This window comes from Boleophthalmus pectinirostris, unplaced genomic scaffold, assembly GCF_026225935.1.
Source record: "Boleophthalmus pectinirostris isolate CB_2022bp ecotype Guang Dong unplaced genomic scaffold, ASM2622593v1 HiC_scaffold_1, whole genome shotgun sequence".
Classification (NCBI taxonomy): Eukaryota; Metazoa; Chordata; class Actinopteri; order Gobiiformes; family Gobiidae; genus Boleophthalmus; species Boleophthalmus pectinirostris.
Genome location: NW_026570970.1, coordinates 23,111,698 through 23,138,869, shown reverse-complemented (window position 1 = coordinate 23,138,869; position 27,172 = coordinate 23,111,698). Strand labels below are relative to the sequence as shown.

At 37.4% G+C, this 27,172-nt stretch overlaps 1 protein-coding gene across 1 annotated transcript; it reads left to right on the top strand.

Annotated features, from left to right (window-relative positions):
• The first annotated feature begins 1,010 nt into the window (after positions 1-1,010).
• vwc2l (von Willebrand factor C domain containing 2 like) lies at positions 1,011-27,172 on the top strand. The gene is made up of 3 exons (XM_020920257.1): positions 1,011-1,430; positions 20,460-20,589; positions 27,021-27,172. The coding sequence occupies exons 1-3, from the start codon at positions 1,011-1,013 to the stop codon at positions 27,170-27,172; spliced, it is 702 nt and encodes a 233-aa protein (XP_020775916.1).

Here is a 27,172-nt window from a genome sequence, read left to right as displayed (position 1 = left end):
AGAAAACGCCAGAGGATTTGATACGCATTTTGCCATTTTAAGTCCTGTTTTGCTCGGCAAACAGGCGCCAAAAACGACAGAAGATGACAAATGAGATCTACTTTGGATTTACGTGGAAATGTGTTTGATTGCTCTTAAGCCTCTGTGCTACAAGCGAATGGGAGGAATATTGTGCAGAGGATCGTGCTGAATTTACCAGTGTGGATAAAAGTGAAGTTTGCCATAGGTTTCTACAGTATACATAACTAACAAAGATTCTTTCTATGTTTTGGGCTTTGTGGCATCACGTCAAGTGCATATCGGAGCTTGTTGTCGCGGTGAGTGTGCTCATATATAAGTAGTTTAAATGGTGATTGAGCGGACGTGACAATTTATGAGCAAAGGATTACAAAGGCTAAGCAAATGTTTATTTTGTCTGAGTGGACTGTGCTTTTCCTTCCCGAGCGTTTGTCATTGTGCATTAAACATAGATTGGCAAAGGTTGTTAGGAGCTGATATTCTAACATAAGCTTTTGTGCCTTGTCATTACCAGAGGCAGAATGAAAACTAAGCAAATGGTTACAGGCGAATGACTACCTGTTGTGTCTCCGCAGAGTTTGTGCCAAACCTCAGCAGAGGCTTGCTTTGGGCGGCATGTGGAGCAGAATACAGTGATGAGCCCACTCCACCCAGACACTCTCTGAATGCATGATTTAACCTGTTCTGCTCCAGTGTTGGACCTATAGCCGCTGCACTGTGGTAACATAATCATGTAATGACTGGCCCATAGACTCTATAAAGTATATGCTATAGAGAAGTACGAGGTAGATCCTGGGTGTCGCATGTTGAGCAGGTGTAGTAGTAACGAGGCTCCACATTTCCTGTCTGTGCTATTCCCGCTGCAGCCCGTGTCTCTGGAGTGACGCCGATGTCAGCGCAGTGCGGAGCGGATCCGGAGAGGACACCGCCAGCCTGAAGAGATGCCACGAACACGCTCGCGCTGAAAGTGGATGTCCGTTACGCGGCTGAACATGGGCCCTCCCCTGCTCCTGCGCGTGCGCCTATGGGCCGCTGTGCTGCTCGCGCTGCTCGTGCTGGTCCTGAGCGCAGCTGTGGCCCCTGCCTCGGTGGGGAACCCCCCAGAGGACTACACGGTGGACGAGGCGGAGCGCCAGGGCGCAGATAATATGGTGTTCGATGACTACCGCGGGAAAGGCTGCGTGGACGACAGTGGCTTCGTGTACAAACTGGAAGAGCGCTTCTATCCGGGACACTCGAACTGTCCGTGCGTGTGCACGGAGGACGGACCTGTGTGCGACCAGCCCGAGTGCCCCAAACTGCATCCCAAGTGCACCAAAGTGGAGCACAATGGCTGCTGCCCCGAGTGTAAAGAGGTGAAAAACTTTTGCGAGTACCGAGGAAAAACCTACAAGATTCTGGAGGAATTTAAGGTAAGACTCACCAGCTTTGTGCTTGATGCACTGTGCTTCATGATAGTTTGCCTTAGATGCAAAGTAGTCCAAATGTTATTTTGGCTCCATTCAGTGAAACCCTGCTATTAGCTCTACCTGTCCAGAACCACAAGCTTTGATAATACTTTAAAATGGGACTGGCTGGTTAGGTACCTATTAGATATTTACATTTTCTATTTTCCTTCATAGCCTTCTTACCATCTGCACCAGCCCACTGGTGTCAGATGAATGCTGTAGGAGCCTGAGCTTTTAGTTTTGCTAAAGAACGCCCACATAGCTTACCTGTGGCGCAGAAACTTGAAAGTAGACACTTTTGGCTGCCTGAAGTTAATAAAATTTTCCACCTCCACTTACTCCTCCTCAACAATGTGTTTCAAAGGTTTACAAGTATTAGCAATCATCTCTCAAGGTACCAAGATGGCTGCCCCAATGATGTCATCCTCAGGTTATACAGTAGATAGGACTACCTGATGACATGTGACTCCTTTATCTTACACTACTCTGTCAGTAAGGCTATATGAAAAAACATTAGAACTGGAATATGTATGAAAGAATTGCAGTCCATGTTGAAACTGCTCATTGAAATTCTGCACCAGCACAATGCAGGAGACAGTAAATAAGATATGATATGTCACAGGCCTAACAATATCTGAGCTCTCAGAGAAGATGAGGTTACCAAACAATGCTTATGAAACAGTGCTCTATAAAGTATTCTCCCCATTGTAAGAAATAATCTGTTTCACCAAGGCACCATTTAATTGCTTTTATCACATAAATCAGATAGGGCTATGCAATCTATATTTAGCCCACAATATTTGAGTTATTACTTTCTTATAAAGCCAAAACTCAATAGCTTTTTTATCTTCAAAGCCAAGGTTGTGCCATCTTAGACCAATGACATCCCATGAGTCATGTCTCATCCAATCAGGTGCAAGGAAGGATTTATGTTGGTTTGTCAGAGAGAGGAGAAGGACCAGGGCCATTTCATAATTAGAAGAGCAGAAGCCGGAGTTCCTCTTGTGAGCCAGAGAAAAGAACAATTCAATGTAAAAACCTTGTTAGAGAACCGTTAAAATAGTTCCACTAGACAAGCCAGATAAAAGATACAATTACTACAGGTACATTCTCGAAAAGAAGGACATTCCACCTGTATTCATATTAAAGGTCCAGTGTTATATAAAATGGATTATTGTGAGCTTAAAGGCATGTTAGAATGTTGTTATCTCATCAAAAACATACCTGGAGCTGTGTGCTTTGTTGCATTCACACATGTTTGAGTAATCCTGCATTATTAGTCTCCATCGACATCTCCAAAGCTCAAAATACTCCTTATTATGTCATGAAGCTGTAGTTTTCAAGTTAGCAGCTACCTTTTACCTTTTTTAATAGAGATTGGCAATTCCAGGACTGAAGCCATCCAATTCTGAATTCTTCCTGTGCTAACACATGACAAATGCAGGGTTTGTGCATTAAACAGAATTTTAAATAGGAAATTGCAAAATATTGTAACATAGATATATCATATTCTTTAATGTGATGATGATGATACAATATCGATATCGTGGGCTGCTGTATTGTTATATCGCCAAGAGTATTTTTTTACTGAATTATTTTGTTACAGTGCTACAGTTTTGTTGCTTGTTTAGAGGAGGAAACTCATTTATGCAACACATTTGACATTTTCACTGCTTTGATGATTAAAATGGGCATTTTTCACATTAACTTTGCACAACAAGTGGTTTAACAAAGACTTTTAGTATCACAGACATGATTTAGCCTTTATTTTGTGTTGAACCATATCGAATAGAACTGAAATATATCCTTTTGAATTGTCTCGAATTGTAAGTTCACTGCATCGAGGCTTGTATAGTATCGGCAACTTCTGAATGATACCCAGCCCTACTTATAAACTACAAAATCGTGGCTAAATGGTTTTGATCCATTGAAGGTCATCTGGTAATAACTGTAAAATAAATGCATACTATATTTTTTTATAAAGTTGTAGACAATATTTTGAAGTAGTGCGATACTAATTAATGGAGTAAACCTTTATACATCCATTATGTTATATACAGCTGCATTTTTAGGTTCATTTCAGGCAGCTTGGTCAGGAGTGAGGTATTGATGGAAGTTGAATGGGTTGTTGTTCACCTTAACACTACATCATTCTTCTCATAGCAGCCCTTAAAAAAAAAAAAAAAAAAAAAAAAAAAAAAAAAGGGGGCAAAAATCTTTAGCTTCAAGTTGAGCTGTGCCACTTTGACATTTACAGAGTGTTGTGTCTGAGTATGGGTCAGTCAAAAAAGAATGTAGCTGTGTGCGGTAATTGGTGGGCATCCTTAGCTAAAGCAAAATTTTAATTATAAAAATCATATTTCCAAATGTAATAAATGTTTAATAGTTTCTAGACTGTGTTATGAGCTGAGTACTAGCACAAAGGGTGTCCGTAAGTATATCTTGTAAGTTGTAAAAGTGCCTTTGAATAATACATTGGTGTGTTAAATGTTCATCTTTGAAAAAACCCACTCCACATGAATAATACACGGTCAATGTAACATATGTTCCTTGTGTCAGGTCTGCTTCACATATTTAATAAGTTTTTCAGCACAACTACTTTGAATTCATAAATTCCTGTTATGCTATGCAGGCATATGTCCTATAATGATGCCTTATATAAAATATTATGCCAAGAATGTGACTCTCTTTCGCACAGACTTGTCCTGCTGTTGGATCTTTTCACACATTGAAATAACCTGCTGCAGCCTCACAGATGCTGTTTGGTGCCGAGAGCTGCATGTGCCAGACTGAGGATAACAGAGTCTGAGGGACCGCTCGAAACACGTCAAACCTGTCAATACAGGATAATGTGACACTGGCCAACATGGAGGAGGTGGGGGGCCTGAGAATAGCATAACTGACACATGCACATTTGAGATGAGTAGTTTTGCAGATATACAAGCTATATTTTGCTCTTATATGAGAAATTGTTGACTGCTGTACTTGTCAGTGGGACAGTGCTTGAAATACATTGCTGATTCTAAATATCTTTTTCTGTATCTTTTCTATGTTGCTATGTTTGTTTCTGTGAAGCTGGCTGAACTTTGAACTTTTCTATCTATAGCCATGGATTTGACTCATGGCCCCTGAATGTCTCTACGCCTTCTGTTCATATTTAACTCTCCTATTCAATAAATGATCCGGGCAAAACAGATAAATAAATAGTTATGACAGTGGACTATATAACTGACTTGTTGTGTTGAAATTAATGGGTGGTTTACCAACTGCACTGCATTCTGGTTGGACTCCAGACCTGTGCGCAGTAACTATAAGATGATGTTAGTGTATGTGTTATATTTACTCAAGATAAGCAATAAATCATCAAGGGCTGACTGTAGAGAGCACCATCTGGTTATAGTTAATTATGAATCCCTTTAATTATCACTTAGACATAAGGAGTCAGTAAATGAACACAACTTAAACTGATTCAGAAATCCTGCACTGTGACATTACACAGGGAAAATCTAAAAGAATTTTGTTATACTTTGCACCCGGCATCTTTTGTGATTACAGCCTTCTGAATTTAGACAATAACAATCATTACTACACTGACCTTATATTTGGCCTCTCAGAAATTACAGTTCTTCTTTGTTTAAAACACAATGAGATATCTGAAATTCATAAGGAAATAAAAGAGGCTTTCTACTGGCACTTTAAGAGATCTGTGATGTTGTGATTATGAGTATGGGTTGTGTGTGGGTTCACTCTTTGGAGGAGCTGCATAGTTAATCTGAAGTGATTGGTGTATTTTCACATCACGGCACCACATACCCCGACATTGAAATGCAAGACCACACACCCACATTGGCCGCAAGTGCATAAGTCTCACAGTTTAATTCAAGATCAATTCATCAACAGAAGATCCGACCTGAGCTAACCTTGAGTAGGGCTGAAACACAGAAAACGTCTTTTTGGATATTAGCAAATATAATTAATCTGTTTTCGTCAAAACTTTCTGGGGAACGGATTAGTGACCAAAGACCACAGTCATTGTTTCGGTGCATTAGTTGGTGAGATGCAATGAGTGATTAAAAAAAGTAACACAAAATAATGTGCCTGTTATTGTAATGTTATCCTTTGTTAGAACTACAGCTGAAACATGTACTAAACTACTACTGCAACTACTACTACTACTACTACTACTACTACTACTACTACTACTACTACTACTACTTAGAGCTGTCAGTAGTATCAAAAATATAATACTAATCTTAAAACTGCATCGGAAACTAGATACTCATTTGAGCAGGTATTGATCCTAAAGTCACAGGACAGAAATGAACCTTTCCTGAAGCTTTAGAATGATGCTGTGAAGTATCAGAACAAGTTTAAGAGTACATAGACGAGTATACGCCAACAGACCATGGATATAAGGCTGCATGGTAATATAAAAGAAAATATGATTTAATGTTGAAAATGACATTCTATTGTTTAAATAAAGTGTTTTTAATTATCATTATGGTATCAAAATTTGTATCAAGTCTATTCCTTAGTATCAAACAAACAAAAAAACAATCAAAAAAACAATTTTAGTATCAACAGTATTACTACTACCACTGCTGTTAGCAAGGGTATGATTCAGATAAATGCGTTATAGATCTATAAGAAGCAATTACGATGTTAGAAATTAAAATATGTAAGTTGTGGACTTATTTCATAATTGAATGTCCTTTTTCATCTTTCTGCCACCTGCTTGTTACCACGAAGAGTTTATTGCTTTGCCATTGCATTAAATGTATATCTCCATGGTGATAATCAGTTTAGTAAAATTAATACTGTTTTAACGACACCTATAATTGAATTGATCCAAGATAGATAAGAAAGAAAGCAATAACATTTCCATGGAAACAAGGAGACGGCCAACCCTACACCAGAAAGTTTCCATAGTGTACCTTTAAAGAGGCCTACCAAGATAAGAAATTTTGAAGTACAATATATATTTTAAACATAGATGATAAACAGCAATATTGAAACTAATCTATGCCACTAACACAATAACGCAAGGGCAGATTTAAACCACTAGAAGTATTCTAAATGTATACTATTGTAAAAAAAAAAAAAAAGCTGCAGTAGATAATTAGCAGAAAGAAACACTTAGTACTTAGTATTGCATCTGTAATGACTCATGGAAGTTGTTAATGCAACTTTCTGCAGCTCAAATCTTATCATATAGCCAAAAAATAACCAACAGTTTCACAGTATTGCAAAGAAAATGTACACATGATAAATACTCACCCCAAAAAATATTATTCCATCTTTCATATACTGTAACGATAAGATGATATAGTATTTATTGTGACAGGCATCCCTTCAAATCACATTATTTTTTATCTATGTATAGTCACTGTCATAGCAGAGGGGTAGAATGAATTTGTTGTCACTGATCATCTCAGAGACACAAATGAAAAGCAAGAAAATCCTCACTAGCTTTGCCCACACACAAGCTAACCCCGGCTTCTTACCTCATATCCTGTGTATCAACATGAAAGCTCTGGTTCCCTGCAGTGTTGAAGGAATCGAAAAGGCCGTCTCTATCCTTTGCAAACAAGCGCTGGTTAGAGAGGCGGACAGCTTAACCTTTGGTGTGTTGCTCATTGGCATTTCCCTGTGCTTTGATGGTGCTGTGTGTATTGTGCGTATGATGGAGGAGGCAGAACAGCAAAGGTGGGCTCTGTTTGGTTTCTTGGGCGTGATGTTTAAATTAATGGAGTATAGCAGGTCTGTAGTCCCAGTAGCCAGCAGTAATCGTGCAACGTCATAATGATGAAAAACCTCATAATTCTGCACAGAGGAAGAGCTGTCTAATGCGCAAATATTTGTGTTACGACCTTTACTGTCCACTAAATTATATCTTGATTAGAGTTAAATAAGGAAATTAATCGTAAAAATGAAAGCGAAGAAGATTAAGTTAGATTCATTTTACATTTTTGTCTCATTGTACTCTCCACTGAACTCAGAAAGCTGGTCCAAAAAACACAAACTGTCTTACCGACTTTGTCTGGTGAAGATAGTTCCAATTTCTTCAACTATTTTGCTCTTTGCTACTCAGTGGTAGAGTGGTCTAACCAGCAGCATATATATTGGACTCTGTGTTGTGAGTTTGATTAACAACTCCAACAATTAGCTGAATGTCCTCCGTACTCTTCACCCCAAATCCCTGTTATACTGTTTTATGCAATAAAGCTTCCAGACCAAATCCATAATCCTTGTATAAATATATGTTAAAGCACCATATTTCCGATACAACTTGTTTATGTACATCTTTATTGCAAATCTCATTAAACAAATTAAATATAATGTACTTTAAATAAGTGTTTGTTTTTTTCCTGTAATCCCCAAAATCTTGAAAATATGCTACGAGCCTCACAAAATACTATAAATTCACCAAATGTTAAAGGGTCCATATTACCCTATTTTCTGATCTATGCTATAATGTTGTTTCCTCATCAAAAACAGACCCGGAGTTGCGTTTTCTTCCATTCACACATGACATATGACATAACACACAAATCCTGCATATTTAGCTCTTCTTTCAAATGGAAAACACCCTGTTCCACCTTGTAATGTCATGTGGCAATATATTCTTACACATTCTCCATCTTATTTAACATGTTGCTGTGAAATATCTGTACTAACATGATATTCTAATCACTGTTGTTCAGGGGTTCACCCATCTAGCCCTGCTAAATGTTCATTAATATGCACTGCTCACTAGGTATGTAACAATAACCAAAATATTGTAATACTGTATCGTCAAAAGTCTCACAATAATATTGTGGGCTGTCACAGTATATCGCATTCAAATCGAAGTTCCTTTGCTTAAATACATGGTTTTATAGTAGCAACAGCTTATAAACATAGGGAACTACATATCCCATGATTCATTTCAGTGCAGACGACGTGAAGAGATGTTTTTTACCTGAATTCTTGGGATTAATTTGGAAATAATTCACACCAAAATGGTATTTTAAAAGCAGAAACGTGTGCTATCTACAATTACATCAGCCTCGCCAAAATATCGCAATAAATATCATACCGTGAGATGCATATCATGATAATATCGTACTCTGAGATTTAGATATCATTACATACCTACTGTTCACCCTTTTCTTAAATAAATAAATACATGAATAAATGAAATAAAACGAAATAAATATATAAATGAACAGAGCATGGGCATTTTAAATCTCACCTTGATTTTGCCTATTAACTCTTTACTCATTTTAAATTCAGATGCTGTGTTTTCACCTCTGCTTTATAGTAATAATTGTATAAGTAAAAAGTAAAAACACACTTAAATTAATGATTCCCACCTCTCAGCTCTAGAAATCCCAGTATGACAGTAATTCAACACTGTTTATCTTGTATTTAACGTCGGAGGGCTCAAGAGACATTTTGCTGTTGCTCGCATCTTTTACACTGCAAATGTAATAAACAGTGACAGTTGTGAAGTAAATTATACTTATAGCCTTTGGGCAAAGTAGGAACAATATAGCTCCTTAAATCTGTACTTGCCTGAGTGATTTTTATTTTTGAGGTTGTTGCGTTTTTGTGAATTAAAATCGTCTTTAAAAGGTGCACTCTGCAACTTTTTTAGAAGAGAGCCTGCTTGTCGTCATGGGAATGTGCAAGTTTTGCCTGGAATGTTCCACAGTATGGTATTAAACTTGTCTATTTTGTATTTATTCTATTGCAAGTGCTTTTACTACTTAAAAATACCATGAAAAACTGTTATTCTTAGATACAATGAGATACCTCTCCATAGATCTGACCTGCATCTAGGCCGAGTTTCATTTCTTCTTATCTTCATGGGGATAGATGAGTTTAATGCTTCACTGTGGAACATTCTAGGCAAAGCAATAACAGCTCCCTGGAGACAGCTGGCGAAACCTCTACAAAAAAAGTTACACAGTGCACCTTTAAATTATTCATTGACGTTCACATTTTTGCAGGACAAAACTTTTGCATCTTGCCCCAACGTGTCTCTTGCAATGTGGTGCAATGGTGCTCTAACCGTACAGTGCAAGACCAGCATTCATTCAAAACAATGCCGTATTCAGCACACACTGGCATCCCACTTTTGTGTTAAATCTAACTCTAGTATCAGCAGCCCCAAAGTACACAGGCTCCTCCATGCCAACTCATCCACTTTTGTGTTCCACTGTGTTAAATATTAATGTAGGGTACGCCAGGTGTAGCAGTCGTAGGTGTATTTGTACTTTTGTTTTTGTCAGCCGGGTTCGATAGGATTCAGTATAAAGGCTAAAGGAGGGTAGGGAGAATTGTGCTGTGACAATATTAGATGGAGAAGGATTATGGGGTGTTCAAGTGCTCTTGGTTTTTTGAGGATTGAGGGTGAAATCTAATTCTTATGCTCATACAGGGATGAAAAGTCTGCCGTTCTTAGACACAGTATTTGCCAGTCATAATCAGTTTCTCCACTGTCACAATAAGATTAAACAGACACAGCCGCATCTTTATTTCTATGTGCAAGGTTAATAACATTAGGTTAGTTTATTTCTTTAATGAGACAGGGACAGTGCACAATATAAATTAACCTTAACAAGAGAGATCCATTGTACCAGGTTGTAGCACTGGTGCTCTAATTTCCACCTGTAGTCCCTGGGCAGGTTCATTGATTGATTGTATTTAACTGACCTTAGCTATCAGCTGTTCTTCCTGGAGACCTATGTAGTATGTTTTGGGTTGATGGGGAAACCGGAGCGCCCAGAGGAAACCAAACCACACAGGGAGAAACATGCAAACTCCACACAGAACATAAAGACATTTTGACTTTTTATAGTTTACAGTAAAACTGCTACTTAGACAAAAGAGACACAAAAATAGAGGATATTTGTACACTGGTAATTCTGACTGTAACACATAACCTGAGGAGTCAACTAAAGCTTTTGGTCCAGTTTTAGAATGGTCTTGATCTTTCTATTGTAGAAAATTTTTTAAAAAAATCATAGGAATGATAGTGACAATAATACTTAAATTAAACTAAGGAAAATAAATTATGTTAACCCTGGATCAAATAGAGAAGGCTGTAAAATATCAGGTGTTAAAAATTAAATTTGTGCCAAATAATAAGTGAATCATACGTGGTGATTTGACAGTGTGACCCGAAAGAGAAATGCCTAAACAAATGTGACCTGAATGTTTTATATATATGTTTTATATATATGTGTATATATGTGTATATATATGTGTATGTATATATATATATATATATATATATATATATATATATATATATATATATATATATATATATATATATATATATATATATATATATATATATATATTTTTTTTTTTTTTTTTTTTTTTTTATTTGCCGAACTGTTTTTGCATTTGTTGACTGTTATAACAATGAAAATTATATAAATGATGAACAATTACCCTGTAACCTTAGCCAACCTTGGCTAACTCTGTGTGGTCATCTGTTGTCATCTCCAGAGAAGAGAATGAAATGAGGACAGGACTGTAACAGTTACAGTGATTAAAGTACAACTATGACTCAGTAAGGATCTGAGGACACGCCGTGGCATTTCATTAACTCTTAAGTAATAGAATGACAGTGAAAAACCCACGAGACACACGCTAATGTATTCAGCAAAGTGCAATTAAGACCCACTCACAGACTTAAACATGGAGCTAATTCATAAAAATAAGAAAGACTTTTATTACACTAAACCGTTTACACAATCACACTTAATTAGCACAATTACAACTGTAACTATGTCATATCTTCTACATTATTTCCTCTGTTTTCTACATGCTTCTCATCTTCATTAGCGGTGAATGGTTGTATTGATTGTACAAATAGGAGCCTGTTATTATGATGTGAACCATCTATTAGCCCATATTTTTGGACATATTATGCAAAATGAATATGAGCTTTCTGCTATATATTTTAATGGTTAAGATTAATCTGATTTGTATCTTGAGTGATTCATGCATGTTTGAGGAATTTTGCATTGTTCTGTAAATGAGGCTTCAGGGCTCCAGTATTTTTGATTTCACCTACCCCTTAACCCCACCCACCCTCTGTACTCACCACTGATTACAAAGCATTTAACTCTGCAATTATAACACAAGGTTCAAACTGCTGCATAGGCATTTATCAAAATAAAGGATCAATATAATCCACAATGAATTCAATTCTTAATTGGTCCTTATTGCAGTATTTTCTTCGTTATGCTGCTCTTTCCTCATCAAAAACAACAACTGGAGTTATGTTTTGTTTCATTCACACGTTTAACGCACAAATCCTGCATATTTAGGCTGAGTTCTTCTCTCAAACAGAAAACACTCCGTTCCATCTTGTGATGTCAAGTGGTAAAATAGGAAATGCTCCACTGTTTTTTTTAAACTCCATACACTAGAATCATTTGGATAATTTCAGCTCTAGAATTGCCAGTCTCTTGTGAACTAAAGGTAAAATGTAGCTGTCAACTTGAAAACTACCACTACATGACATCACATTGTAGAACAGAGCATTTTGAGCTTTGGAGATGTAGACAGAGTAATAATGAAGGATTAGTCAAACATGTGTGAATGAAACAAAACACAACTGTGAGTATGTTTTTGAGGGGGTAAAAACATTCTCACATGACTTAAAACTCTTAAAAATCCATTGTGTATAATATACAACCATTAAATAATTATCTACATGTGATAGTTAATTTTCAAATACAAGTAAACACATAATATGTCACCCTTAACGGGCAGTTTCCTTCAGTAAACATAAGACAGGAGACCGCGATGGGTCTCCCTCAGTATAAACATGGCATCAGCCCCTGCATGTTTCCTTTGTGAGCAGTGCACAGGCATGACTGATCCACGTCACGCTAGACCTGACACAAAAGCACACTGTGAAAACCCATCCTCAGCTGAATCCACTGAAGAAATCTCTGCCATGTCTCTTATGTGTTTTTCTCAGTGTACCCTCCTGTATAAATTCCATGCATATCACTTAATAGTGCAATTTGATTAACCCACAGCAAGGGTGCATTAGTTGTGTGTAAAGGGCATTTGGGACGAATACAAAATATTTCTGCAGTTGTGAATACATAAAATGCCACGATTACATCCATTTTATTATGTCAAATGGATGTTCTTTCACTCTATGAAGTCAAGGCCTGTTTGTTTTATAGCAAACCAAATGTTCCTATCACGTTAACTCTGCACTGTACTACCTTCAGCTGACAACAATCACCTATCCGCCCATTTTGAATGGTTTATAACCTCATCATTCATGGGGTGAATACTGCAATAGTGATGAATTAAGAAACGTTTTAGTATTTGTATATAGTATGTTAGTATTTTTATTTGTTTTGCTTTTGTCAAACACTATTTTATCAATCATTATCAATCTGGGATGAGTCTTGATAAAAGAGTTCAGAAAATGTGGAACATCATGACGACTATTTGAATCTGATTGAATGAAGAATCACAGCAGCAGAACAAGCCAAAAAATCAAACACAGACATCTTACCTGTCGACAAACAAACAAAGTGCTTCCCTTCTGCATGTTTTTCATGAACTAAATAGTCTAATTCTTGCTACAATAGGCTGAATTAGGTCTGTTAGCGTTGCTATGTTTGTTTCATGGTGCTTCACACAAACCTTAATGCTGTTCTGTGATTGGTCCGTCTATCCAATTAACCTCACAGCGGCACATGACAAGATGGATTCTGGGGTTTGTGAACTCACAAATATCACAGGAATCCATGCTGCTGTGCAATGTTCAAAGTAGGGAAGGGAGTTGTGTGCAGTGACAATATTAGATGGAGAAGGATTATGGGGTGTTCAAGTGCTCTTGGTTTTTCGAGGATTGAGGGTGAAATCTTCTTGCACTCATACAGGGATGAAAAGTCTGCTGTTCATAGACACAGTATTTGCCAATCAAAATCAGTTTCTCCACTGTCACAACAGGATTAAACAGAGACAACTGTGCCTCTATTTCTTTGTGCAGGATTAATAACGATAAGATTTTCGTCTTTTTAATTGAGAAGTGATTTATATAACATATTGATTAAATCCATTTTACAGTAAATAATTAAGGTACAGTTCATGAAAGAAGGTATGTGATGTATGATGTCTTAGGAAAAAAAAAAAAAAAAATCTCAACACTGGATTCTGTGACTTTTGCCCAACCTTTTGTAACTAAAACAATGAAAAGTAGTCTAAAGGACAAAACAATCACTATATAATAAAATGTCAAGATCCCATGCACTTTCAAAGCCAACAATAAGGTGACTTTTAAAAGTGCCCAGTGTGTAATCTCAGGGGGCAGTTGCTCCATTTTGAAGCTGAAACAAAATGTTTACCTTTGAAGGCTGAAGTGTGGAGCCTTTTATCCAATGTCACACAGCAATGTCTGCTTCTGTTTTCTAAGGACAAAGAGCTAAGAACGTCTCATAAATCAAAACTCAATCAGACTTATGACAATAAAAACATTTTTCCCTAATGTATTTATCAAAAGAATCATATAATTTAGTACAATTAACTTACTGACTTGTCCTCCTTGCATGGATCCAGTTATAAGTGTCCTGTTGTGTCCTCTGCATATCTTCAAATAAAATAAAAAAAAATAAAAAAAAAAATATAAAAATAATATAGTTGACCTTTAATGGAATACATACTCATAATGCACCAATGTAGCACTTGTAAATAAGATGCTCAGCACCACAACCACAAAGACTCTGCATAACAATTCAAATAAGTATATACTTTCAACACCAAAAACATCTTTTTCATACTCTCCCTGAGACTGTTGTGCTGGATTTCCAAAAACAGATTTATCATAAACTGTTGCTATGTGTTCACTCTAATGGTGTACTTTGCCTTCTCTGACCTCCTGCCCACTGGAGCCAAACAGGGCAGCTGAGGGCAGCACAGGGTGTAACAAACGTTTAGAAAAATCCTAAATAAGGACAAGAGATCTTACAACCTCAGTACCTCATATGCAGGATCTGTTTATGTGCCAATAAACAAATAAATCACCTTGTAACAAATAATTTCCCTTGTGGATCAATAAAGTTTGTTAAAGTCTAAGTAAGTCTAAACTCAGTGAAAACTTTGCTTGGCAGACAGCAAACCAAAACAACTGCTAATAGCATTATTGAGAATAAATTATTGTGAGTGTATTTTGTGTGTTTTATTTGTTTGAATTTTATTTTTATCTGTGTGTATCTGTGGGGGACTGGGTTATTGGACAGACATTCTAAAAGACCTCTCCCTCCAAAACCTCTTGGAATAATCTCATTGTGTGACTATATTCCCTTGAAATATTGAACCTGTGTGCTCCATTAAACTGATTCATGGACATAGTGACCAATCAACAGCGTTTATATTGGCTAGTGTTGTTGTTGATTGATACTGAAAAATAAAACTCAACACTTGATTTGCTACCTCTATTGAATACATTGATAGTGTAGTCAATGTGCAGCTAAGCTTGGTTTGGTTATGTTTGCTACAAAATGCTAAGAAATACTACAAGAATAAGTATAGGTATACATAGTGTTTGTAATAGTATTTAGACTGAGTACAAGGCCATTACTAGTTGTAGCATCTCTATGGTCTTTTAATGCAGTAATTTTAACAATTCATTCAGATACAAATTACATTTAATCTGTTATATGCATCCTGGGAAGTAACTGAATACATGTATCGAAAATGCATATTATACCCATATTCTGGTACACTTGCTTTTTCACTTTTTGGTATTCAGAATACAGTCAAAAGGAATAAATACCAATAACCGATCAAGCAATTTTGGCTTTGGGCTGCACACTATTAATGAGAAAAAAAGCAAACCTATCTCTTGTAATGTGTGTGCATGTGATTTCTCCTTCTCTAATTAGACATAAGTTAATGCAAAACAAAAAAAATCTAATTGCTTGTAATTATATATCATGTTTTTACACTGTAATTTACATGTATTCAGAAAAGAGAACTCTGATATGATCATGTATCAGAATACATTATAAAACACATTTGGGTATTGAGTATTCTGTAATAATAAATACATACAAATACATGGTTATAAGGCAGACCTGACTTCACAATAGAAGCACACAGTACAGTAAAAATAGTCTTTGGGACATGTGGGCTCAGTTCCAACTTAACACAATCATGCCTTTTGTAAACAGCGTATAGTCTTAACAATTGGAGCCTCACAAACAATGCTCCTGTAGTGGATTACAATGATCTGTTGTCTTCTGTTGTGTGGTGTGCGTTGAAGATAATATTGCTCATAATAAGGACACTTTGCCAAATGCTGACACTGGTAAAAAGATGTTTCATTGTTATTTTTAAAATGAATTTCCTTGTGGCATGTACATGACCAAGTATTGTGTTTGCTAGTTTGACCACTTATCTAATTGCTAATGGTGGTTGGTACTTTGTATCATGCAATGCAATGACATACATATAGTACTAACATGGCTGCTGTGAATGGTATGGAGGTTTAAGCCACAGTTGAAAATGGTATATGCTCAATGATTTTATCCAAATATAATGTCACACTAAATAGTTCCCACAAAACATATTAACCATGGGATATTGTTTATAGGGCATATTCTGCTTTAGTGACCTTTCAAGTTGTGTTTTTACAGTTTAAGAGCCCAGTGCTGAAAATACAACAAACTCTCGCAAAATAAAAGGAATGGTTTTCCATAAAAAATAAATGTCATGTTGTCTCAACAGTGTAAAGTACATGGCTGCTTCATAAATCAGATACAATCACACAGATATAAAAGAAAGACAGCTAATGTTAACATCCAAACTGTGGTACTATAGGCCTAGAAAAGTCAAGTACCATCAGAAAAAATATTTATCCTTTCAAGTACCACCTGATCTAAAGAAGATCTATAAGAAGACTATACCAGGTCTAAACTAGCATTATGCCATATAAAAATTCTAAGCAAGGAAAATGTGAATAAAATTAACATCAGAACTGAAGGATATTGCATATCACCCCATCAAGCTTACATACACTAGAAGTACACTGACCACAGTTTGAGAACCACTGGCCTAGCCTGTTTAATTTGAGGCTTGTTTGCAGATAATGGTAAGAATTAATTAATGAGAATGTGAGTTGTATTTTTAGATTCTGTTAGAAATAGTTAACGCATAAAGAAAATGGAAAAACTTTTATATTTTGAATTCAGCCTCTTCCTTTGATCTGATCTTGCTAGTTACTACACATAAAATATTTAAAATCTCAAGCAACACAAGTAAAAAATGCATCTTATTATTCTGAGTCTTGCTTTGTTTTATAATAGCATTTTCTATTGGTAACTCAGCTTTATTACAAATCATTGCAAGATATGGCTGTACAAATAAAATGCAGACACAGTTATTCAGGCATATTTAAGTTGATCATTAAGTTGATTGCGTTAAAGGTGTACTAAGCAACTTTTCTGGAGGACGGTGTACCACCTGCTTACCTCCTTGGATCTGTTGTTACGATGTCAGAGTATGGCATTAAGGCATCTATATCCATGGAGACAAGCAGGTAAACCTATCAGGCCTAGTACATAAGAGGAGGCAAAGGTATAGCAATAATGATAATCTGTAAATGAATACATGAAAATATATATTTACCATACCATACTGTGGAGCATTCCTGGCATTTCCATGGAGACAATGAGATGGCATATCCCCCACCAGAAAAGTTACACAGTGCACCTTTAATTAAATGATATAGTGTTGTGGATAAAGGACTTCCACTTGAGCTTGATCCAATTCAAGACTTGTGAATGCTTTATCTGAAACTGTTTGGCAGTGCACAGCAACTAACTTTGAAATTCTTTCGGAGTTTTGCAGTCTGTCGAATAAATGGCTTTTCTTTCAGTAGCAGATGCAAAGCAAATTATTGGAAGCCTTAGTCAGTTTGTTTTGAATGTGAATTTGTCCGCTCAAACACTGGGAACTTGCACTTGAAAATGACTTCATGTCCTTCAGATGAGCAATACAGCACTCAATGCACTACAACTATCAGAAAAACTCAAAATACTTCCTTTTAACATGTGGAGCTGTCCTTAGAGCACTCCCTATGTGTAACCCACGTGTAATTGTTGCAAACCACTTTTAATTCAAATGGCAAACAGCCTTTCTATGAACTGCCAACCTTTACTGATTTGAAAAGAGTCTGTATTTTTCTGCTTCATGTAATTGCACCAAAGTTCATTTTCCGGTCAAGAGGCTGCAAAGACGGACTCAAAAAGGAGGAGGCCCTGAGAGGTGCACAGCTCTGATTTACATGGAGCAGAGGAGGTACCACTTCCTTAAGGCAGTGAATGACTAAATATCACCAACACACTCAAACCTATTAGTGGTTTCTTGTACTGCAATTGAATTATAGCTTAGGGCTTGTTGTGTCAAAACATGAGCAGCCCAATAAATGTATTTCTGAATTATTTATAGAGAGATTTCTTTGTTTATCTGAACGGGGCTGAAACATTAAAGACTGAGGTGAATTTAAGGCTGTGTTTAAGGCTAATCTTTTCTCTAAAGAGCCAAAGACACTGGTCTGGCCTCACAGTAACCCACTGAATACAAAGTGAATTTTTATTTGTCAGGGGTGATCTGTAAATAATAAATGGTGTTATTATCATATGGCATATGAATATTCAAACTGCTGTCATAGCCTGTAACAACTCAAGTAAATGAAACTATAAACGGTACTGAATAACTGAATCACATTGCTGTTGCCAGTAAACACAAAATGTGCTTTGGAAATGTGATATACAACAATGAGTCATAGCAGTAATATATAACATAACAGTAAAATAGTAAAAAAAAAAAAAAAAATCAAATAAGTGTGTTTAAAGGTAGTAGAACAAACAAACAGACAAATAAACAAAAAAACTGACAAAAAATAAATGCAAAAAATACAGTATGGATTGCTGTCTTACTCTTGGACTTTGGATCAAAAAGTAATTGTTTTGTAATGGTATCAAGGACCATGGATTTTCAAGTAGAATGCATAAATTAAAACTGTCAATCCATGTAAACATCTTTAAAGTATAAATTGTAACTCTGATTAATTCCCCCTGACACTCATTCAGAGCCTTTTGGAGCCTGACCAATAGCAGAAGAGGTTGGGGACAAGTTTGAGCATCGAGGTGCATTAAACAGAGATACATTGAATCACAATATGGAGATTTAATCAAAATAGCAGATCATCACGGAGATGAGATCACAGTCTGATAATGGATGCCTAAGTAGGTCATGTAAATTGTGTGTAAAACTAATGGGAGATGGGAGAGTTCAGGCATCTTCATAGAGTCTAGTAATTAATGACGAGGGTATGGTTGGGTTTTTGTTTACTTTATTCATTTAAGGATAACTTGAGCTGATCTCTTTTTCAAGGTCTTTGAGACTTTAAACATTGAATGAATACTTTTAAAGGATTGTTTTTCTGAAACTCATCACAAAGTTTTATGGCTGAATGAGTGTAGTGTTTCAGTAGCAGATGTAAAGCCAATTAAGTTAACAAAAGCTGAATTTGGTGTTCAGCTTGCTTGTTTGTTTTGAATGTTTTTTGTCTTCTCAAACTAACAAGCTGCATTGTCTACTATATGTAATCCCACTGTGCTGTGTGTTTCTTTTTCATAATCAAGTAACAAAAAAGTTTTGAAACCAAACATCAGTGCAACTTCACACCAAACTAGCTAATTAAATGTTTGCAAAGACTTACTGCATGGAGCCATGAAAATCAAACTACATGTTATGTGCTGTTCTCTTGTTCAGATAATCAAGAATAATGATTAATCAGGTCGCAATACGGAAGTGGAAATGGCTTGATTTTGAAAACATTGTCCAGTTGTTTTTAAAATCTTTTCTAATATGGAGCAGTCCTGGACAAAAAGGGATTAAATCAACCAGGTCACAATATAAGAATAAGAATAATCATGACATTATTTGAAGAAAAATAAGTTATAGAATATGTACTCCAAAAATTAAACCTAAATATAAAATTTGTATATCTGACTGTTCCTCGACTTTATCATTCAGAAAGTTTCACAAATTTCACAAAGCTGTTCACATAGATGAATGGTTATTTATTAGATTATGTTGAAGATAAGTGAATTAAAGGTCCTATATTATCAAACATCATTGATTCCTGTGCACTTTTAGCCATGTTACAATGTTGTTACCGCCTCAAAAATACCTGGAGTTGTGTTTTGTTTCATTCACACGTTTGAATAACGCTTTGTTATTGTCTGTCTACATGTCCAAAATGCCCTGTTCCAATGTGTGATGTCATGAATTGGTTCATTTTCCAGATAACAGCTACCTTTTAAGGTTGGTTCTATGGATATTGGGGATTCCAGGGCTGAAATCATCCAAATGATGAAAAACAGTGGAGCACTTCCTGCATTACCATCTGACATGACAAGGTGAAACAGAGTGTATTCTGTAAAAGAGAAATAAATATGCAAAGTTTGTGTGTTAAACAGGTGTGAATGAAACAAAAAACAACTCCAGGTATGTTTTTGATGAAGTAACAACATTAGTGCATAGATCAGGAAACAGCGTAATATGAGCCCTAGGATTTCATCAATGTTTGGTCATATTGTAAATAATAGTTTATACTTGTTAAATTGTGATGTGTATAACACTGCGGCATTGTACATTGCTGTGACATATCTATATGTTCCAATGACCAGTTCAATGGAGGCTCAGAGGCTGAGTCAATCTTCTCTAGCCTGATGAGCCAGACTACATGCTTTTCCTATTCTAAACAAAGACAGTGCAGGCCACATTCTAAGCCTGAATCCATCCAAAGGGCTGCATGTAGCATAGGTCAAAAATTATCTGCAACATCTGTCCAGTAGCTGGAAGGTAGATTGTTTCCTGTGACATAAAATCAATCAAACTTTTAAACAGTGCATATATTCACTTGCCTCTGCTCTCTTGCGCCCCCCCCAGCCTTCGCCGTGCGAGTGGTGCCGCTGTGAACCAAATAATGAGGTGCACTGCGTGGTGTCAGACTGCGCTGTGCCCGAATGCGTCAACCCTGTGTACGAGCCAGAGCAGTGCTGTCCCATCTGCAAAAACGGTAAGAAACTCACCATCCCCTGTTTCAAAGTTTCATTAGACTTTTTCTAGGCTATATCACCACTGGATGCCTGTTGTGCCTTCAGAGGATGAGGAAGTAATTGATGTTTTATGAATTAAAATTATTACCTTGGGCTTATTGGACGCTAATGAGCAGTACTAGTTTTAATTATAAATGACATACTAAGCAGAGTAAACATTAGCCCATTGATTAAAGGCATGCTAGAAAGGACTAATGGGCCCTAGGAGAGTCTTTTATCTCCTGGTGCCCTGATGCCCTTGTCTCACACAGCCAATCCTTAAATTACAAATATAGGATTCCGATGGTTCATTGGCTATTTACAAGGCGAGGAGTGTGAGATTTACCTTCCCCAGTGCCTATCCGAAGGGACAGGCAAAGTACGGTACACCAACAGCTCATCTGCAGAGTAAGCCTGCTGCAATCATCAACAGCGGTCAAATCAAAGTGGGGCTGCGGGATATGAAATCAGATAACTCCAGCATGATAGTAAAATGGCTGGCATGGCTTTCTCTTATGCCCAGTGGTGTTATAGGCCAGGTAAACCATTTAGTAAAGTTTGTGTGTAAAACATTTAATGCAGTGGTAACTAGCCTGAGGGGGGGCTGGGACCCACTGGGGTGTGCGAGATGTTTAGAAGGTCCCCACAGCATTACCTGGTCAGAGGATCAGCTCTTTAAAGCTATTATTTGTGCAAATTAAATTGATTAAAAATGACTGGAAAATGTGTGGGAGTTTAGTTGTATTAAATAAATGCTTTTTAGTTATCACGTTTTATTACGTGGTTCATCAAGGTTCACGGGGAAAGGGGGGTGATTTTGTGTATGCAATATTCATTCTCTACATTTGACCCATCTCTCAGTGTTGCTGGGGCAATCTGTCAGAAGGGAGGGACCCATCTCCAGATTTTGAACTTGGAGCTTAATCAAGAGCTGGAATACCTAGAGGAAACCCACTTAGATACAGGGAGAAGATGCCCCACTGACCCTGGAGTCAAACTCTTCTTGCTGTGCCACTAAACCAGCTATGTTCATGATCAGAAATACCTAAATGGAGGAGCTCTGTGATGATGTTCAGACACTTCAGAGAAAGGCGAGACTTCAAAACTCCTTGTCAGTTATGATCTATTGCCGGCCAATCAGCTACTAGTGAGTTGGTGATAAATCTGAGGAAAAGAGTCTATGAGAATCTAGTTATTAATAAAGCAAAAATTTGATATGTTGCCATGTCATCTGATACATATTGACATTTTAATAGCGCAATATAGTTTGTAAAAGGTTATCCTACCAAGCTGAAATATCACAATGTCCAATCACAGCTTTGAAAATGCTAAAGGTGACGCAAGAAGCCAAGAATTGCAGGAAATATCGTACAGACATGATTATAGGTTGTATTGTCATCACAAGTGGAGCGGTAATAGAAACAGCCTTTAGAAAGCAGCAAAAATACCCTCACATATTCCTTCTCCTGCGGCTGACCTATAAAAAGGGAGGAACTTTATGCAACTCTGATAAAGCATTTTAGTGCAACAGCTGAAATTTTCGTTCATACTTTCTCTCGTTTACCTCCCAGCTTTCATTCCACAGTATTTCCTCACAAATACACACAAGCGCTCTACACAAACCCACGCTAACAAGCTGCTAGCACACTGCTAATCCTGGCTGACAGCATACAGTGACACCCATGGCATTTCAGGGAAGGCCCGGTCCTCCGCTGGCTCCCCAAGGGCCCCTGGTCAGGCTTGGGTGGATACACACAGGCGGATAGGAGGGGACTGGTGAAGAAGTAGATCCCTTTTTCAGCCAAAGGACTATGGAAAGGAAGACATCCATGTAGTTAGACCTGCGGTGAGAGGAATAGGTTGGGACAGCTGCATTCAGGTTATTTTCATAGAAGCAAGGTGAAAATGTACAAGCAGGGTCCATGCTTTTTCAGACTTGTAGAATATATTTTCCTCAAGGTTTCCTGTCTGGGTTTCCATAGCAATTCAGTGAAAGTTTATGTCAAGTGCTTTTCCTGGCTGGCAGACTAGTTTTGTAACATGTGGTTGGATTATTAAAATATTAAATTATTTCTTGGCTTTAAAATGTTTATTTTTAAAACAATAATAATCTATCCATCTTTACATTTTGTCTGTAATCATCGTCTTTGTTATTGCCTATTTTAATCAATTTTCCACACGCATACGCACGGGTGTGAACAGTCAGAACGAAATCAGATCACTCACATCAGATTGTGCGGTTTACATTTCAATAATCGGACATGTTCAGAAATCCTGTTATGAACAGATTTGTGATGTGAAACAGCACTATCACCCAGGCTCCATTTATCTTAGCAGCTGTCCAGTTGTTGTTAAAACCTAGCCAGGCGCATATTCTTTGTTGTTAGAGCTATAGGTTATTGAGATGTCAGCTTTTCCGTTTCTGTGTATTTCAACCTAAAAACCCCCGCACAAAAAAACAGTGGCAACACGGGCCAAAGAGAAGCACAACTCAATAAGTCAGTGAGCCGCTGGGAGGCTTTATCTCCCAGCTACAGTCCTCTGCAGCCTGACTGATGCAGCTCCAATAGGAACTGTGTATTTTGGCTCGCAATGCATCAAGGGCTGCAATGTATTTAATTAAGTTAAATAGAAAATGATTAGGAACCATTTGGAATATGGTTTGTAAAGTGGGTTATGTTTAGTTTCTATGGAATTGCTGTTGTATTAAAGCTGATGTACCTTGAAAGGAGGAAGTAGGAATTTAAATTTAACTACTTCCTCTCACAAACGAGCCAAGGGGGACCAGGGGTGGACCACACAACCATAATTCTGGGTTTTGCTATACAGAAATGTAAATGAATTCAATGTAGACAGCCCACAGCAGTTTAAATTGGTGACAAAATGCAACTTTTACAGCATAATCTATCGGGAAACTTTTGTTATGATTTACAAGAATAAAATTGTCTTTAAACAAAATCAATATTGTAACACAAAGTGAGACAAAAAAAAATCATTTTTATTTACTATTGCAATAAGCAATAAACATATTTTGAAATGTAGTGGAATGCAAGATCGATGTAGCAGTAGTCATTATCTGATAAAATACAATGCGGAAAAGTACATCTGAGTAGTTCATATTTTGAAACATTGAACCAGTCAGACTCTGACCATAACTATTTGGCTCATTGTACAATCAAAAACCACAATGTCTGAAATAAAGGAGACAAACCAGCATAATATTTGATCCAGTTGAAAACCTGGACAAATCAGGGGTTATAATAGGATGGACCTGCATGACTAAATTAATGAATACATTCTTGAAGACATTTTGCTGAAGGCAATATCAGGATTGCCATATATTGCATTGCACATTTGAGCAGTCTGTAGCTGCTTAGCTTTGATTGGCATGTGCTTGTGAAAGCAGATGTTTATGAATGTGTATAGGACATTTGGTACCTCAAGGCTATAGCTCTGTAAATACACTTGATCCAAATAGATTATAATGAGTTGTTACATGCATCCACTCCTCTAGATCTCATCTAAGGATGATTGATGTGTCGAGGCAGTTTGACATTAGACCAGCCTTTTTACAAATGACCACCACCCATTCGCCCTCTTTGGACTATAGATGGGAGTATACTAGTACATTGTGAGCTGTCATATCCTTTTATACCCTGACACTTGAACTATGTAACTTTCCTGGAGGAGGATGCACCGCTTGCTTGCTTGCTTGACTCCATGAAGATGCTATTACTTTGTCTTGAATATTATTTGGCATTAAACTCTACCTCCGTGAATTCAAGAAGGTAACAGTACCAGGCCAAGTTACAATTCAGATCTGTGGAGAAGTAACAGCAAAAATGTATGTTTTCCAAGGTTTTCCTTTTGGCAATAGTACCTGTAACTGAATAAAAGCAAGATGAAGATGTTTAATGCCATACAATGGAACATTCCAGGCTAAGCAATAACAGCTTTACAGAGACAAGCAGGTGACATAGTGCACCTTAAAGCTAATCACTAAAAATAATGGACGGCCATAACATCATCACTGCAATACATATATTTTTATCTCCTAAATAACTCTTTACAATCCTTAAGTGAACTGTTCAGTACAGGACAGGGGCCAGAATGGTCTCCGTGGCAATGACAACGGGCCCAAAGTCCTAACCTTGATCTATTGAACTATATAAACAGACCTGACATTGAACGCACTCACCCTTTTACTTGGTCAACCTGGAGTGAGTTGGTGTAACCTGTGTTCACTGTCCAGAGGTAGATCAATGGGAACAGCCTTAGCCCAAGCTCTCCCCTCCTTACTTCCCCCTCTCCTCCTCTCCTCCTCTCCCTCCTCTTCTCATCACCTCTAAGCTCAGATCAAAAGGTGTACGTCAGACCTGTATAGTCCAGGGAAACTCGTCTCTGCACTGGGATATTGGCTGTCCTGCTGCTGTCACCAGTGGAGGCTAGCTGGTATTTACAGCCAACTGGAAAAGATTTGCGGTAAACATTAAGGAAGGCTGGAGCTGCGGGGAGTATGCTTTGAGTAAGCTTTGTGTTTCTTTGGTCTAAGTCTTTCAAACGCTTCAAACAGACAAACTGTCAATCACTGTAGTTATTATGACACGAGGTTAGATAAAATGGGTGCAATTTTGGGTGGAAGTCAGTGTTTTAGGTGTTACTTTTTTCAAAGCAAAACTTACTTTTCCCTAAAAATAGAGTGAAAGTGTACCCATCTTATGTCATTTCGTATATGTGAACTTATTTTAGTTCAGTTCAAAAGTTTGAACTCATAAACATATACAATGCTAATATACCACATTTAATATATTAAATAGATCTGAACTGATGTTAATTTGTATAATTACCTAAACCTAACAATGCAAGACCGTAATCATTATAATATTCCATAGTGACACTTTCACATTTATAATGTTAATGTTATATTTCTGTTATGTCATATCAGCTTCAAAAATCTGTTTCTTGTTGTAAGTGTAACAACATTTTAGACATTAAAAATACCATGAAAACTAGAAAATGAAATGCTTCTAAATAACAACATATTTCTAAACAATATACAGATTTATTTGTCTAATACCGGATAAACTTAGGAGTTACTTAAACTAAAAACGAGTGATGAGGAAACATCTGATCTATGTAACCAAACTGAAGTCTTCCATAACATTATTTTTGGGCACTTTTCTTCATGTGCTGCAATGTGCAATTGTGCTCGACTAAATATCTACAGGTTTGGATGTGAAAGATTTTTTTTACTTCATAAGAGACCTAATCTGATCTAGTTTTAATGACAGCACATGCTAAATATGACATATTAATCAATTCCAGAGTAATATCACGACAACTTTGGATAGGAAGTCCAATAATTAAAATAGATCGTTCACAGTAAAAGTCCCATAACGCATTGCGGTGAAGTAATGTTGTGGCCGGCTTGGGTGCTATTGGGCTGTCCAGGTCAGCTAAATGTACTGATTTATATTGGCCCTGATAAGGTTACATTACCTCACATAGATCACATTTACTGAGACTCTAAAAGAAGGGAAGAGAGTTAGTGTTAAAGGGTTATGAGACGTATGAGTTTTTTTATATGCACTCGCCCACATATTCCTCCTCTGGCAGGTTCCACAGGGCAGAATATGGACTGATAGTCAAAGTCACCGTTACACCAATTGAGCTGTTGATTGCTTCATTTGAATGATTAAAACTGGGGCAAATCCCTGGCTCCTTTCGTCACCAATCATGTTCAGCTTACTATCACCAAGAGAGACATAGGATACCATCTTATCATGTTATGCCTTCAGTAAACGATGTAAAATCACAATCAAACAAAAAAATCTCCCTGGCTAATTTGTCCATCATCAACGATTACACTTATTTTGTATGCATCAGAATTACAAAAATTGAAATAAACTGTATTGTGGTGTAAAGATTCATCAGGACTTTATTTCTCCCTATTGTTTTGGAGTGCATTTGCATGTTGGAGTGGTTGTGTGAGGATAGCTGAGGAGTGCAGTGGCCTTTTCATGCAGACTGAAATGATTAACAGGGTCCTCGGGCTGCCTCTGCTCCCTCTCTCTCTTTCTCTCTCTGTCTTTCTGTACTCCAGCCTGTGCACTGCCAAGCCTCTGCCTGGCAGCCTCCTCTGCTCCAGGCGCATTAGGATGCAAAGCGCTCCATGTCGAGGGAGATGGGGAGACTAACAAAAGCGCTTTAGTGTTGCAAAAACAAGCCCATCGGTGCGTGCCTGTGAAAAGATCTGTAGGTCTGCATTCACTCCCCTCTCTTCAGCAGGAGCCACCTCTGGAGACACATCACTCTGTCCTCACCCTTTCTCTTGTCTTCTCTCCTCCCCCTCCTCCTCCCCCTCCCTTGTCCCTCTCTCTTCCTCCTCCTCCTCTCTTCTCCCATGCGGCAGGTCCAAATTGCTTTGCTGGAACGACGATCATCCCAGCCGGGATTGAAGTGAAGGTGGACGACTGCACCATCTGCCGCTGCCATAACGGGGACTGGTGGAAGCCGGCACAGTGTTTGAGACGTGAGTGCCTCAACGGCCAGGCGCTGTCATAG

Bases quoted from the DNA above. Each gene is read 5' to 3' on its own strand.
- vwc2l (XM_020920257.1), top strand. From the start codon at position 1,011: ATGGGCCCTCCCCTGCTCCTGCGCGTGCGCCTATGGGCCGCTGTGCTG. The intron at 1,431-20,459 runs GTAAGACTCACC...CGCCCCCCCCAG, and splicing joins AGATTCTGGAGGAATTTAAG to CCTTCGCCGTGCGAGTGGTG. The intron at 20,590-27,020 runs GTAAGAAACTCA...CCCATGCGGCAG, and splicing joins CTGTCCCATCTGCAAAAACG to GTCCAAATTGCTTTGCTGGA.